The sequence below is a fragment of the Pezoporus wallicus genome, unplaced genomic scaffold (genome assembly GCF_028554395.1).
Source record: "Pezoporus wallicus isolate ANWC-B61680 ecotype Strahan unplaced genomic scaffold, APGP_CSIRO_Pwel_v1 scaffold_6446, whole genome shotgun sequence".
In the NCBI taxonomy this organism is placed as follows: Eukaryota; Metazoa; Chordata; class Aves; order Psittaciformes; family Psittacidae; genus Pezoporus; species Pezoporus wallicus.
Window position 1 is genome coordinate 6,249,985 of NW_026636264.1, and position 13,695 is coordinate 6,263,679.

Genomic DNA, 13,695 nt, shown 5'->3' on the forward strand with positions numbered 1-13,695 from the left:
CTCTGCAGAGAGCCACTGAGATTTCATGGTAAGATGTATCACAATTGCTATAAAATCACAATTTATCTGCTAAATTTCCATTGACTAACACCTTGCGAGAAAAGTGAAGCTGCTGTGATTTTCTGTAATAGCACTTGTGACATTTACGAGTTGCATCTTGCATATCTGCCTTGTGAATATCTCCAGGCCAGAATGTAAAGGTGCATGATATTTACAAATCACAGCTTTTTCCACAGTTTACTTTGTGATGTTGACAAAGACTGAGTCACAGAGGTATCTTTGTGGAAGTTTTTCACATGCTTATCGTAAAACAAATGCATATGTACCATCAGGACCAGAAAAGGTTTTGACCTATTAAACATGCCCATGAAAATATATGTTCACCTACATTACATCATTATCTCATTTCTCATTTAAACAGTTCCTATTTTCCTGATGATATTTCTATTAGCAAATGGGGGTGGGAATGCAACACCAGTTGACATGTCCTCCAGTCCTGATTGAATTCCTGAGCTTTTGAACGCTTAGTTGGTGGACAGAATCATAAGGAAAAGAAGTAAGCAGAAAAGGAGAGAAAAAGAACTCTGAAAACTTCTAGAGAAATGAAAGCCATTAAATTTGTTACTTTTATCTGTGTTACAATTATGGAAAATATATTTATGGATGGGGGTTTTTGTTTTGTTTTAGGTTTACAAGCTAAAGCTAGAAACAGCACTTAAACTCACAGTTGTTAGTCTACAAGTTATTTTTATGGTTGTCTTTACTACTTGTTTACATGACATATCTCACAGAGAATACCAGGCGTTTAAACATCAACCAACTTCTGGCATTCAATGAAGCTCATTAGTTTTAATTGTATTTATTTGTATGCCTATTATAGTAACATTTACCAGCTGGAATTAATATTGCTTAGATTGATTTGACCATCTAAAAGAGAGTTATCTAGACTCTATTCATAAACAATACAGACAGGCAACTTTAGAAAGCAAGTCATGCCACCTGTCCTAAATGCCCTTGTGAGGAAGAGATGAATCACTCTCCAAAGACCTTTCTCTAATAAGTTCAGCAATAGCCTTGTTTAAAGTGTTCCCTTTTGAATGCCAGCAGTTAGGCAAAAGGAGTTATGCCTATAATAACAAAAAAAAAAAAGCTCATCATCCAAGTAAGCCAGGTATAAGCAGAGGAGGGAAAAGAGTAACAGGGAGAAAATGTCTTACCCAAGGATCCAACAGATCAGTGACAAAGCAAATAAAATAACCAGCCTTCAGCTTTCAGGCCAATATTTCAGGCAAGCCTTCCCTTCACCTTTATAGTCAGTGTGATCTCTGCTATGGGAGTCAGTGGGCACAGGATGAGAGCCTGGATGGCCACCTTTAATGATTTAAAATTGGTGGGCTTATGTCTGTCTGTTTGGAAATCACTGCTATATTTCACAAATTTTCCGACTAGTGTCACACCACTTGTTTTACTGACTGCCTGGGGAGTGGTTCAAACCAGAAGAATGTCCCACTCAGACCTTACTAATGAAACTTCTTTTGCATTGCAGTTGACCTGGATAGGTTGAATGATGATGTGAAACGTTACAGCTGCACTCCGAGAAACTACTCTGTCAATTTAAGGGAGGAACTGAAGCTGACAAATGTCGTTTTCTTCCCCCGATGCCTCCTTGTCCAGCGCTGCGGAGGAAACTGTGGCTGCGGGACTTCAAACTGGAAATCCTGCATGTGCATGTCAGGGAAAACGGTGAAAAAATATCATGAGGTATTTTCACTCTTTTTATTTTCTTTGGTACTTCTTTTGGGTATTTATTGCTTGCATGTATGCTGGAGGCTTTTCTCAGACCCATGCATGGCAGGAAACCCTGATTTTAAGTAAGTTTAATATTAACATCTTTGATGCCTCAACATCACTGAGCAAATTGTACTTGGAAGTAGTGAATGAGCAGAGTGGAAAGAGATCATATATATGTCGGACAGGAATGTTAACAGGTATTTATGGATAAGTTGATTTAGAAGAATTTTGAGAGAACTTTTGCCACCTTTCCGTGTGGATGCTACATCATCTTAAACCGTGCTTGGAAATGACAGTTAAGTCACTTGTAAACTCTTTTCCCTCCAGATTTATTACCTGTAGGAAGCAGCTGAATCTTTCAGCCTTAGATTCTTTCCCAGTCAGCATTTTTTTAAAAGACTTTATGTTTGCATAAGAGCAAAGTCCATTATAGTATTTACAACAGCATGTAGTGACAGGACAAGGGGGAATGGCTTTAAACTGAAAGAGGGCAGATTTAGATTAGATATGAGGAAGAAACTCTACTGTGAAGGCAGTGAGACACTGGAACAGGTTGCCAGAGAAGTTGTGGATGTCTCATCTCTGAAGTGTTCAAGGCCATGTTGGACATGTATTTGAGCAACCTGGCCTGGTGGAAGGTGTTGCTGCCTATGGCAGGGGGTTGGAAATAGATGACCTTTGAGGTCCCTTCCAACCCAAACCATTGATTCTATGATTCTGCGATATATTTTTCACCCATTCAGAATACATTTAGAGAGGAAAGAAACAAGGAAACAGCTTTTTATCTTCTTGCCTCTAAATCAGTATTTTCAGAACCAGTGTGAGCAATGTTTACCAAAGTGAACATATCTAGGAAAGTTACTTGATATTATCTTTTCAATTGTCTGAAAGTAGGAGGCTGCATGCCACTCTGACTTAATTTCTAACATATATCTCTTACAAGAACCTGATTTACCACTTGGCTTAAGTGAAAATTAACTTTAAAGGCATTAACTTGGGAGACACTAGGGCTGCAATAGCAGACGGCCATTGAAGGTCAAACCTTTGCCTTGCTGTGAGCATGTGGTTACTCTTTTCCAAGGGAAGAGATTTTTTTTATCACAATTAACTGCAGAATACAGCATCAGCTACAACTACAGAATAGTTAATAGTTTATCTAATTTTAAACAAGATGAAGCAGATGACCCTGGTAATTACAGAGCAGAAAGTCTTATCTCAGTGGTGGGAAAGTTAATTAGAAAAAAATTCATAGTATAAACCACTTAGATGATTATGAACTGATAAAATGAACTCAGAATGCCTTATGTATGAATAAATATTTGTACAGAACAACACTGTACAAGAATGCTAAAAGACCTGGCATTTCCTTCAGAGAGCAATCAGGCAAGATCAGACATGGATTAGAAGATGGTTAAGAGATAATGAGCAAAGAGGTTGAAGAAATGCACAATTTTCTACATAGGAAGTGGCTATCTGAGGGTGCCTCCAGCACACAGATTAAGTGCTATTTCATGTATGAACAATCTGGAGAGAGGTGAACAGAGAGGTGGCAAAAATGACAGCTAGCACAGGAGATAATACACTTGTAACAGCAGAGAAGGCAATGAGGGACTTCAGAAGGCCTATGTAACTGCTTCTAAATGCAGTTTAGAAAAGCAGCAGGCGTTAGGATGAGTAGTCTAAACTATTCATGTAACACTGCATGTGTGAGGAGAGGAGGGAGAAATAAAGGGTGAAAGTTGAAGTAAAAGCTGAATAATGAATCACTGTGAAGATCTTCAGGAAAATAGTTGTTTAGTGCAGTGATGATAGGAAAAAAGGAAGTGACAGTCTTCTGCAGAAATAAAGGTGAACAGGAAGTAACACAAATATGATGGCATGCTTAAATTGGTGGGGTACTTATACTGGGTTTTGACCACTGATGCTTAGAAGGATACAGGCAGGAGCAGAAAATATGTATAGAAACAGAAAAAACTCATCAAGGAAAATATGGGAAAAGATATACATCAAAAACATGTAAGGAAAGTGGCTCAAAAGTTTTGGATAATTTAATTTAGAAAAAAAATGGGAATTAGGACACAGTGAATGATAGAAAAGAGCAAGAGAGATTGAAAGGGAACTCATTTATATATTTCAACCCTTAAATATGAGTGGCACATAATTCAGAAGGATTCTGAGAGAACTGGAAGTAAAATATAAACTAAAGAATCATTGGTCACATCTGTATCAAGCCAACTATTGACAGTAGCCAGAAAAAAAAAAAATTATTATAAACATTATCAAGAATTATAAACATTATCAAGTTATCAAGCACTTATTTTTCTATTCTATGTTTGGGAGCATGTGGTGCTGGGGCACCAGGATATCACACTGACCAGGTATTGGTCAGATCCAGGATGTCATGACTTTTGACCACCACAAATTAAACACTAAATTCAGAAAATCCAATATTCAACTAATACATCACTGCTAATTTATTTCATTACTCCTTTGTTCTCTGAAAACCATATGAATTCAAGACAGTGTTTCAGCTTTAACATTAAATAGCTTTTGTAAGTTTAAATTTAAGCTTAATCCCTTAGGGATGAATTAATAGCTCACTGAGCAGAAATTTAGCCAAGTGGCTCCCATTAACATGAGTGGAAGTCATGCAGTTAAATTCACATATGACATACTAAAGATGTGTCCATTAATTTTAGTCCAAAATATTTTCTACGTTATTATTATTATTATTATTAGCCACACACAGCTAATCAGTTTTATTCTTTATCACCCTTAGGCACTTAACACTAATTTTATTTAAATGCCTTCCTGTAAAGGCACTGAGGAGGGGCATTTCAACATGTCAGGTTTAAAACCATGGAGTTGGTTTACACTTTTTGAAGCCAATTTGAAATACACTAACGGTAACCAAAAAATCCTTAGTTGCATAATGAAGGATAGAGCTTCATACTTTATGAAGGCCTCACTGTTGTTAATTTGGTTAAAAATCTCTGCCTTCTGCTGCAGGAGCATGTAGGAAGGTTCAAACACAAGTCTCAATTTCATTGATTTACTTGCAAAAGACACCAGAAGGAAATGTAAGGTAGTGGAGCAAAGAAAGTGTTTGTAGCAGCTGAAACTGAATTTTGTAGACTCCAGACCACTTCTCTTGCCAGGCTGATTTTGCCTAACTGCTATCTTGGAGCTTTATCTACTGAGCTCCCGGACCCAACAGAGTAGTTTGTCCTGCACATTAATGTGCTTGTCCTAAACAGTAAAAATGCAACTGGGAATCACTTAGAGGTTGTCTGGCATTTCTGAGTGACCGAATATTTCTGGATGAGAAAGACAGGCAGGCAAATTTTCCAGAAGTAGTAAGCTCCTTTTTGAAGCCTTTCGACCACTTTGTGGTCAGTGCCTTGCAGTGCTAGAGTAGCTGCATGCCAGCAGCTATTGGGACACTAATGCTTAGAGTGTTTGTTGAGAGAGAGGCTTCTAGTCCCGAAATTTCAAGGTTATCTTCTCCTTATGCTCTTAATATTTTTTAGTTCCTCCCTAGTTCCTGTTCAAAGCCTCACACTGTACTCACCACCAAGCACTCCCTCCTAGTATCTCAGGACTAATAGCTGTCACGTGTAGCCTTTAATTTCCCCAAGCTGTGAGTGCTGCTCCAGTTCCCTGAACAGACCGCACAGCTCTTTCCTCCCATGTCCAATTGTAAGAAGTAATGCAACAGCAGGGAAAATGGGAAAATGAGAATGCCATGGTAAGAGGTATCTTCTTCTTTATTTCGCTGGGAAGTCTAGTAATGAGATCTCGGGTCTTTTCTGTGACCTCGAAGTTTGCCATAACTTTGCCAAAACACTCAGCAGATTCCAGAAGTAAATGGGTTCATAACTTGAGTAAACAGATAGTTTTATGGGAGGGGGAGCTTTTGTGATGCTGTGTGATTTTTCCACGGCATCTGGGTTTGCTTGAGATCACAGCTCATGCACAGATACTCATGACTTACCACATAGTGTCACGAACCCCACAAGCCAAACAAGCCAAGTGCTGGCAGTGTCTCAAAACCCATCTCAGCACAGTCCACCATAAGTGATACTGAGTTATGTAGCAGGGCTCATGAAAGAGAATGACTGACAAAGCAATACATCAAAATGGCTGCAGCACACCTTAATCAAATGTTCACATCTACTGTTGTCCAACTTGCTAAAGGGGAGATGAAATGAAAGTGTGTTTTCCATTGCAATGCTTTTCTTTGGAAATGCCTGAAGTCTGTTTTTAAAGAGAATGAAACTCTAAACCTGGGTAACACCCAGCCCAAAGGAGGTATGGGGGAGCTGAAGCCAGGACTCGGTTCAGCTCAGGCTGTGGCTGTGCCATCAACCTAACATGCACATACCTCCAAGAAACAAGAAATCAGTTTCCCCATCTCATTGCTGTAACTGATGAGATGTGAAATGAGTTTCATGAGGAATAAATGCTCTTAAGGTAGCAACCAGAATTTGTCAGAGTGTATAAACCTCCACAAACACAGTGCTGAGCAGCACAGCTAACAGGCACATAAAGAAAAAAGCAAGTGGTGAAAGTGATTGCATCTTTTACCTACTTGTTCTTCCTGTAAAGACTGATGCATTTTTCACTTTCTTTATGGTGAATAGAAGCATTCAATAGAATTTCAACTGTTTTTAAAATGTTACGTGTCTCCCATTTTGACTGGAACTTGTCTGGTGCCTTCACAAGGACATACATGCAATTAATTGTCAATGACAAGGTCTAGCTTACTGTTAGGATGGCTACATCATATAGCCTCTTGCTGCCCTGAAAGAGATAGCAGTGCTGTGGAGACTTTTTTTGTTGTTGCTGTTGTTGTTGGGTTTGGTCTTTTTTCCTCTTTTCCGAGAAATGGGAAGCAAACCTTAAGGAGGCACCTGAGAGAACAGACAATAATTCTCACCCTGTCACAGGGAAATATAAGATAACTGGATGAAAATCATATAAATGCTGCTGATACAAAAAGGGAAATTTGCTAAGGGTTTAAATAAAGCAAGCATTATCAAACCAGTCTGCAAGGAATATGGTCTGATTTTGTATGTCTTGGAGCTGATAGCACATGTATAAAGGAAATAAAACGTTATGGTAATAAAGGCACAGAATTACACTGACAAAAAAATTAATGGATAGAAGTACTATATAAGAAACAGCAATGGGATTTATTTGGAATGCAAATACAAGGAAACTGAGTCCTAAACAACTGCTAGGTCACAGGATGAGCACAGAGAGCACAGAAGTGCAGTGAAAGAAAAAAGGTTCATTTTTTACTAAAATTAAAGCTCTTTGGATGACATCTGCAGTTAAGCAAGCGAGACATCCTGCAATATGTGTCTGGGCAGAGTGGCAATTTGGGAAGGGGGAACCCTTGCGTCTGGTCAAAAAAGCAATAGCTGGAGCCATAATGTATGACAAGATCATCAAAAGTGAGAGTCTCGATGCCACATATATCAAAAGCATCATAGCTTTAGTGACTGTTTCAGATGCCTGAATTTTAAGCCAATTAATTTTTTTGTTAACTTTCCTCTGTTAAAATGAAGTGTTTCTTATTCATACAAATAAAAGAAAATTTAATCAATAATCCCATTTACATTTAATAATCCTTTACTTTGAATTCTACCACTGATCAGCAAACTTTTTTTTGTCCTGATAGCCTATAATTGTACCTGGTAAGAAAGAATACAGTTTAGGGTCTATGTCATTATTTTAGGCCATGTTACTACTGGAATAAAGGTCCTTATGCTAAATTATGAACCACGTTCCCATAATGCTTGGTTTCTTATGCTCAGAGCACAGCTAAACTGTGTGTGACCTTTGGATTAAATAACTTCCAAAAACTGCAGAGTAAGGTTTTTCATCTCTATCAGAATTTGGATCTGTGTTGAACATTTTGCACTTTTGATGCTTCCTCTTTCATGAATCTCAGACAAATATAATTTGTTTTGCATGCTAGAACGATGGTATTTTTAGATGAGCAGAAGGAGATTAGATAATGCTGCATAGCAGGATTTTAAAATAACTTCTGCAAAGTACAAGTTTCACTATCTAAAATAGCATCCAGAGTTTCTCTCCATCCTCTGTCACTGGAATATGAAGCTAACCAGAAATTTGCTAAGCCATAGTCATGTTATTGACTATCTATTGTCTTCTTAAGTTAATAATTATTTAAAAAAAACTAAAAGCTAATTTTTAAATGAGACTTGAGATTTCTATTGGTGTTTAAACTGCTGGTCAGGAATTTAACAAATAATGTTATTACTGCTCCTAATAAGTAAACGATAATAAGGAAGAAATGGATATGAGCAACTGGATACCTCCTTGTTATTATGATTTTTGAAAGTGTTAATGGGTTTACTCCTTGCTTCTTATTAAAGCAGAAATCATCAATCATGGACTGTCATGGCTAAATATTTTCTGAGTTCAAAGGTAAATGACACATGGCAAGGGACATCAGTGAGTACTCGAGGGAGTGGTTCACCTCATCCGACTCTACCCATCTAAAGCTGCAAGTCCAGCCTTTAGGCTCCTTTCCTAATTATCAGAGCTAGCACCACCAGAGATGGGTGTTTGAGGTGAATTGTTCTCTGGAGTCACCTCTTTATTGCTGCTTCTACTGGAGAAATACCAGCTTTGGTTCAGGGTGAACAGGTTATCTCCGTCTGGGTCCTTTCCCTGCAGTCATTGCTGCTCTGCTCTCCAGACCCCCGATCATGAAGTGCTCTTGCAGATTTGCTGATATTAGAGGGGCTGCCTATGTTCCAGAGGCCCCTGAAGAGTACCCTTCTGCCCCAAAGCAAGACCCAGACTTGTGCTGTATACCTTCTGGAAAGGCAGCCACGGTTCCTTGAAGGGCTGTCCAAGCAATGAGTGAGCCTGAAACAAGTGTGCCCTAACTCCGTTTTGAGTTTTTCTGGCTTCAGCTTCTAGATGCTGTTATTTGTGATGGCTTTTCTCTCTCATTTAAAGAGTGTTTCAGAAGCTGGCATGCACATTCAATGCACGACCAATGTGCAAGATTCGTGGCAGGGAAGCCCATGTAAGCATTTATTTATGTTTTCTTCACCACCATCCCCAAGGAAAATTATGCAGTAGTCACAGTCACTTCACCTCAAAACCTCTCAGATGCTCAGGCACATCTACAGAGTAAAATGCCATCCAGAATATTGGTGCACTTCTATGGACCTCTTTGCACAGTAAATGCTACAAGGCCCTGATACCTTTTTTTGCACTGCCTGTAACTATTTTGCACTACCAAATCCAGCTCAAAAGCTAAGTATTTAGTCTTTTTCTTTTTTAATTACTTTAATGCTTTTATGACTATAATTAATTCAGTGTTTGATGGGGGGGATATGGCTGTAGTTGGGTACTCTTTGTGAGGCAATGATTTGAACAACCAAGGCACCACATTCTGGGTGTTAGTGACAGATGTTGCTCCTTTAATTTGAAAACTGCAAAGTTACTCTTTTTTGCTCACATAAAAAAAACCTTCTGAGCATTCCAGATCTTCTTCACATCCATATTTTCGATCTGCTACTGATCCCATCAAAAAAGAAGCAATAAAATTTTTGAACAAAATTTCTTTGAACTGTTTTCATTAATTCAGTAGTTCCTCACCTTCCAAGGACCTGACCATGTGATGAATAAACATAAGCTATTTTCAGAATAAAGAGTTTTCTTTCAGCTACTCTAGTCACAAGAAATGGCCTTACTTTCTGATTCTTTTCAATTCCCTTGTATTTAGCTGGAACTAAAACTATTAGATGGAAACTAGGTGGAGAGCTTTGAACATCAGTTCTGTGATCATCTATTAAAGCTCTACAGAGGGATCTGGACAGGCTGGATTGATGGAATGTGGCCAAACGCATAAGGTTCAACAAACCTCAGTGCTGGGTCCTGCATTTGAGTCACAACAACCGCATGCAACACTACAGGATTGAGGCAGAGTGGCTGAGAAGATCCCAGAGAAAAAGAACCCTGGGGGTGTTGGTTGACAGCCAAATGAACATAAGCCAGCTTGTGCCCAGGCAGCCAAGAAGGCCAACAGCATTCTGACCTGTATCAGAACTATTTCTGATATTTCTGTGGCCAGCAGGACCAAGAAAGTGATCATCCCCCTGTTCTCAGCACCGGTGAGGCTGCACCTCAAATCCTGTGTTTAGTTCTGGGCCCCTCACTACAAGAAAGACATGGAGGTACTGGAGCACGTCCAGAGAAAGGCAAGGAAGCTGATGAAGGGTCTGGAGCACAAGTCTGATGAAGAACGGCTGAGGGAACTGGGGTTGTTTAGTCTGAAGAAGAGAAACTCAAGGGAGACCTTATCACTGTCTACAATTACCTGAAAGGAAGTTGTAGCGAGGCGGGTGTTGGTCTCTTCTGCCAAGTGACAGGCGACAGAAGAAATTTGCACCAGGGAAGGTTTAGGCAAGATATTAGGTAAAATTTCTTTCCTGAAAGGGTTGTCAGGCACTTGAACAGGCTGCCCAGAGAAGTGGTGGAATCACCTGTGTGTATTTAAAAGCCATTTAAACATGGTACTTAGGGACATGGTTTAGTGGTGGACTTGGCACTGCTAAATTAACAGTTGGCCTTGTTGATCTTAAAGGTCATTCCCAATCTCAGTGATCTTATGGTTCTATAATTTCAGCTGTGTTCAGACACTGTTTTTCCATCTTGTCTGGGGAAGTGCCTGCAAATTCATTTTTCTACTCTTATCAGCAAAGCCCATATACTGTGCTCATGTTTCTAAACATAAAACACAGAGAAAATCCGCAAGCTGTCAGGAGGTCTGTTAGCTTAAATACAGCCCACATCTTTGCTCTCATCCCATTGCATACTTTCATTTGCTCTCAATTGAAAAAAAGCAGACCTACGTACCCAAAGTGACAATCACCTGAATTTGCCAGGTTTTGATGAAAGACTTCTTTAAATAAAGAATTTTATCATGGGCTCAGCAGCAGCAGCTGTACCTGATTTTAAAAGTATATTTTCTTTAAAAAAGTATCTTTGAAGATCCAGTCTATTTTCAGCTCTGTAATAATTGCAGCAACCTGATTGGCTTCAGTTCCTCTGTTTTTTTTTGATGACATTGTACAGTGAATTGTCCTGGTGTCCATCAGGATTTCTTGCATATATTGACTCAGTCAATGTTTGAAATTGTCTTGTTCTGCGCCCCATCAGTAAATAAGTAATTTCAGAAGGGAAAGGCCCATATAATGTGACTGGTAGTTTTTTCTACTGGTATGTTGCCTTGAGCAAACCAGTTTCAGATTCCCCTTCTATATAAGTTTGACAATGATGCATATCGTTCTGTGCAATGTGCTGTGAGATTTGGGAAGAAAAATGCTGTGTGAGAGTTACTGTTCTTAGTCTTAACTCATTTGTTTTACCTAATCCAAACTAGTATTTGAGCTTCAGGGCAGAAAGTAGACATTAATATCTCTTTTCTTAAATTACTGTAGGCCCATCAACAGCAAACTAATGAAACAGCAAATTACCCCCCTCAATATGCACCACCATGCTAGTGGGGGTATGCACTCTTTCACAGCAACTCAGCCTCCAATGGTGGGCTTGCAAAACTTACCCCTGCAAACTGCCATCTTCCTCAGCTTTTTCCAGTCCGTGTTGTTTCAGCCAGCTGTGTCTAGTTCCATACTTACACTGTCACAGAAGATTAGATAGGATGTTTCTGTTTTTCCTATAACCAAAAAGCCATTTTAGAATCATCGAATCATTTTCAGGGAATCAGATTCATAAAGTGATATGGTTTGGAAGGTAGCCCTCGGGTTCATCTAGCTCAGTCTCCCATTCAGAGGAGGGAGTAATTTGAACTTAGAGGAAGTTGCTGGGGCCTTGTCTTTTTAATTTTGACTGTCCTCAGGGTTTCTGCATTTTCTTAGGGCAATCTGCTCCAGTGTTTAACCACTTTTAGTATTTTCTTCTATATACCCAAATAGGATTCTTTTTGTTGCAATAGAAACCTTTTATATGATGTATATTTCCCTAGGAAACAATGTTTTGATTAGTTGAGGTTTTGTCTTTTTTTTCACAGTAAATTCTTAAGAAATAATTTGAGTCAGAGATTTGTAGGATAAGCCAACAAAAGTCAGATTTCAGAGAAACACAATAAGATCTGGCACATATTTTGAACAAGCTCCATTCATCTCCTTCTGCCTCACACAGTCATTTCAGTTTTGGTCCAATTCTAATGATATGTGCTTCAGAAATTTCAAATTGCATTTAAAAGTGTTCCTTGTTCTTCAGAGCAGAAACATTATACAAGTGAGACAGGGAGCAAAGCAATTCAAATATGTATGAGACTACAAGTACGAGCCAAAGGAAACATGCTTGATAATTTGCATGCAAAGGAGCAACTCTGGACATGGTTAGGGAACTGCATGATCTGAAGACACCTGATGTAGGAAATAACCCAATCTGTCAAAGCTCCAGGACAAACAGTGCAGCAGGATGTCACAGAGTAGAAAGAAAAAGCTGGAAGTAAAACAAAAAATGTGTCCAAATTAATGCTGGTTAGGGTTATTAAGGGCTGTTGGTGCCCTGAGGGCCCCAACACTCTCATCCTCAAATCTAACAGTGTTTTCTAACCAGTGCATTTCTGTTGATCCTCCCAGGTGCTGAAATTCGTCCCTGAGGCTGGCCATCCCAGAAGAAAAGGCAGAACCAGGAACAACATGGCCTTAGTAGATATACAGCTGGATCACCATGAGCGTTGTGATTGTATCTGCAGCTCAAGACCACCTCGATAAAAAAATAAAGAAAAAAAAAAAAGAAGACACACTAATTGCAGCTTACCAGATGTTTACTTTTAAGCAGGATTGCTCTGAGGACCTTTACTCACTAATCATTTGAACTTTGCTACTAGCCTGCCTTTTGCAATTAGCAAAAATGATCGCTATGTTTCAGCATAGCTTTGCTGATTAGTGCCATGGCAGCCAAACAGGTATATCATAGATTTTTATGTATCAGCATCCAAGACAATAGGATTATGGTTATCTGTATCTAGATTCTGAAGGTTGAGATTTTCAAATCTCATTTCCAGTCCTTAGGCATGCAATGCCCACTTAAATTAAACACCAGTTAGGTATTTGTGGTAGCTGGCAATGAAATAGCGTTGTGTTTCTGTTTCTCACTCACCAGTTCCTACTCTCAAATTCTGCTGCCATTTCTACCTGCCTAGCTCTCCTGGTGGTCAGTAGGCTTTTGTGGGTATAAATGAAGACAGAATTTGGGCCTGTATGAGTGTAAAATGGCTTCTTCTACCCTGAGAGGGAACTTCCCCGCATTCTGGCCCAACAGAGTGAGATGTAGCATAGGAAGTCCATCACTACATAAAATAACACACCAATAAAATCAAATCTTACTTTTTGTACTTGAGCAAATCATGTCTTGAAATTAGTAGATGCTTTGCATAAGCCAGGACATTGGTGCTGGTAAGGGCGTGTGGAGGCTGGTACTTTTGCCATAGTGGCTCCGTGGGAGCCATCACCCATCACTTCTGCAAGATGGGGCTCCCACCAAGTCCCCAGGTAAATCCCTGTGGACTGGGGCTGATTCTTGTCTCTACCTACCTGGACTGGACTCCTGCCCATTGCCCAGAGCTGCCCAGAGCTGCCCAGGAGAAGCCCCTTCTACATAAAAAAAAGGGAGAGACAACCCTCCCCTTGCATACTCCTCAATGCAGTTCAAGGAGTATCGTGTTTCCCCACACAGGCAATGAAGATAGGGCACATGTTTGTTGAAAATATTGATTTGTTTTGCAGTTGTAATACTGGGAAACAAAACTGTGCTTGAGATTTAATTATCGTTATTTGGTTTGGGATTGGTTTGTTTGTTTTAAATATGGATTATTATAAC

General features: G+C 39.4%; 1 protein-coding gene across 5 annotated transcripts in view; it reads left to right on the forward strand.

Moving 5' to 3' along the window:
* The window catches only part of PDGFD (platelet derived growth factor D), a 136,347-nt gene extending 122,878 nt beyond the window's left edge, over nt 1-13,469 (forward strand). For all 5 annotated transcript variants that reach the window (XM_057399760.1, XM_057399762.1, XM_057399764.1 and 2 more), the window contains 2 exons: nt 1,547-1,761; nt 12,453-13,469. In XM_057399760.1, coding sequence (XP_057255743.1) covers nt 1,547-1,761; nt 12,453-12,587 — 350 coding nt within the window. In that variant the 3' untranslated portion in view covers nt 12,588-13,469. The remainder of the gene's footprint in view (nt 1-1,546; nt 1,762-12,452) is intronic.
* Nucleotides 13,470-13,695: the final 226 nt, after the last annotated feature.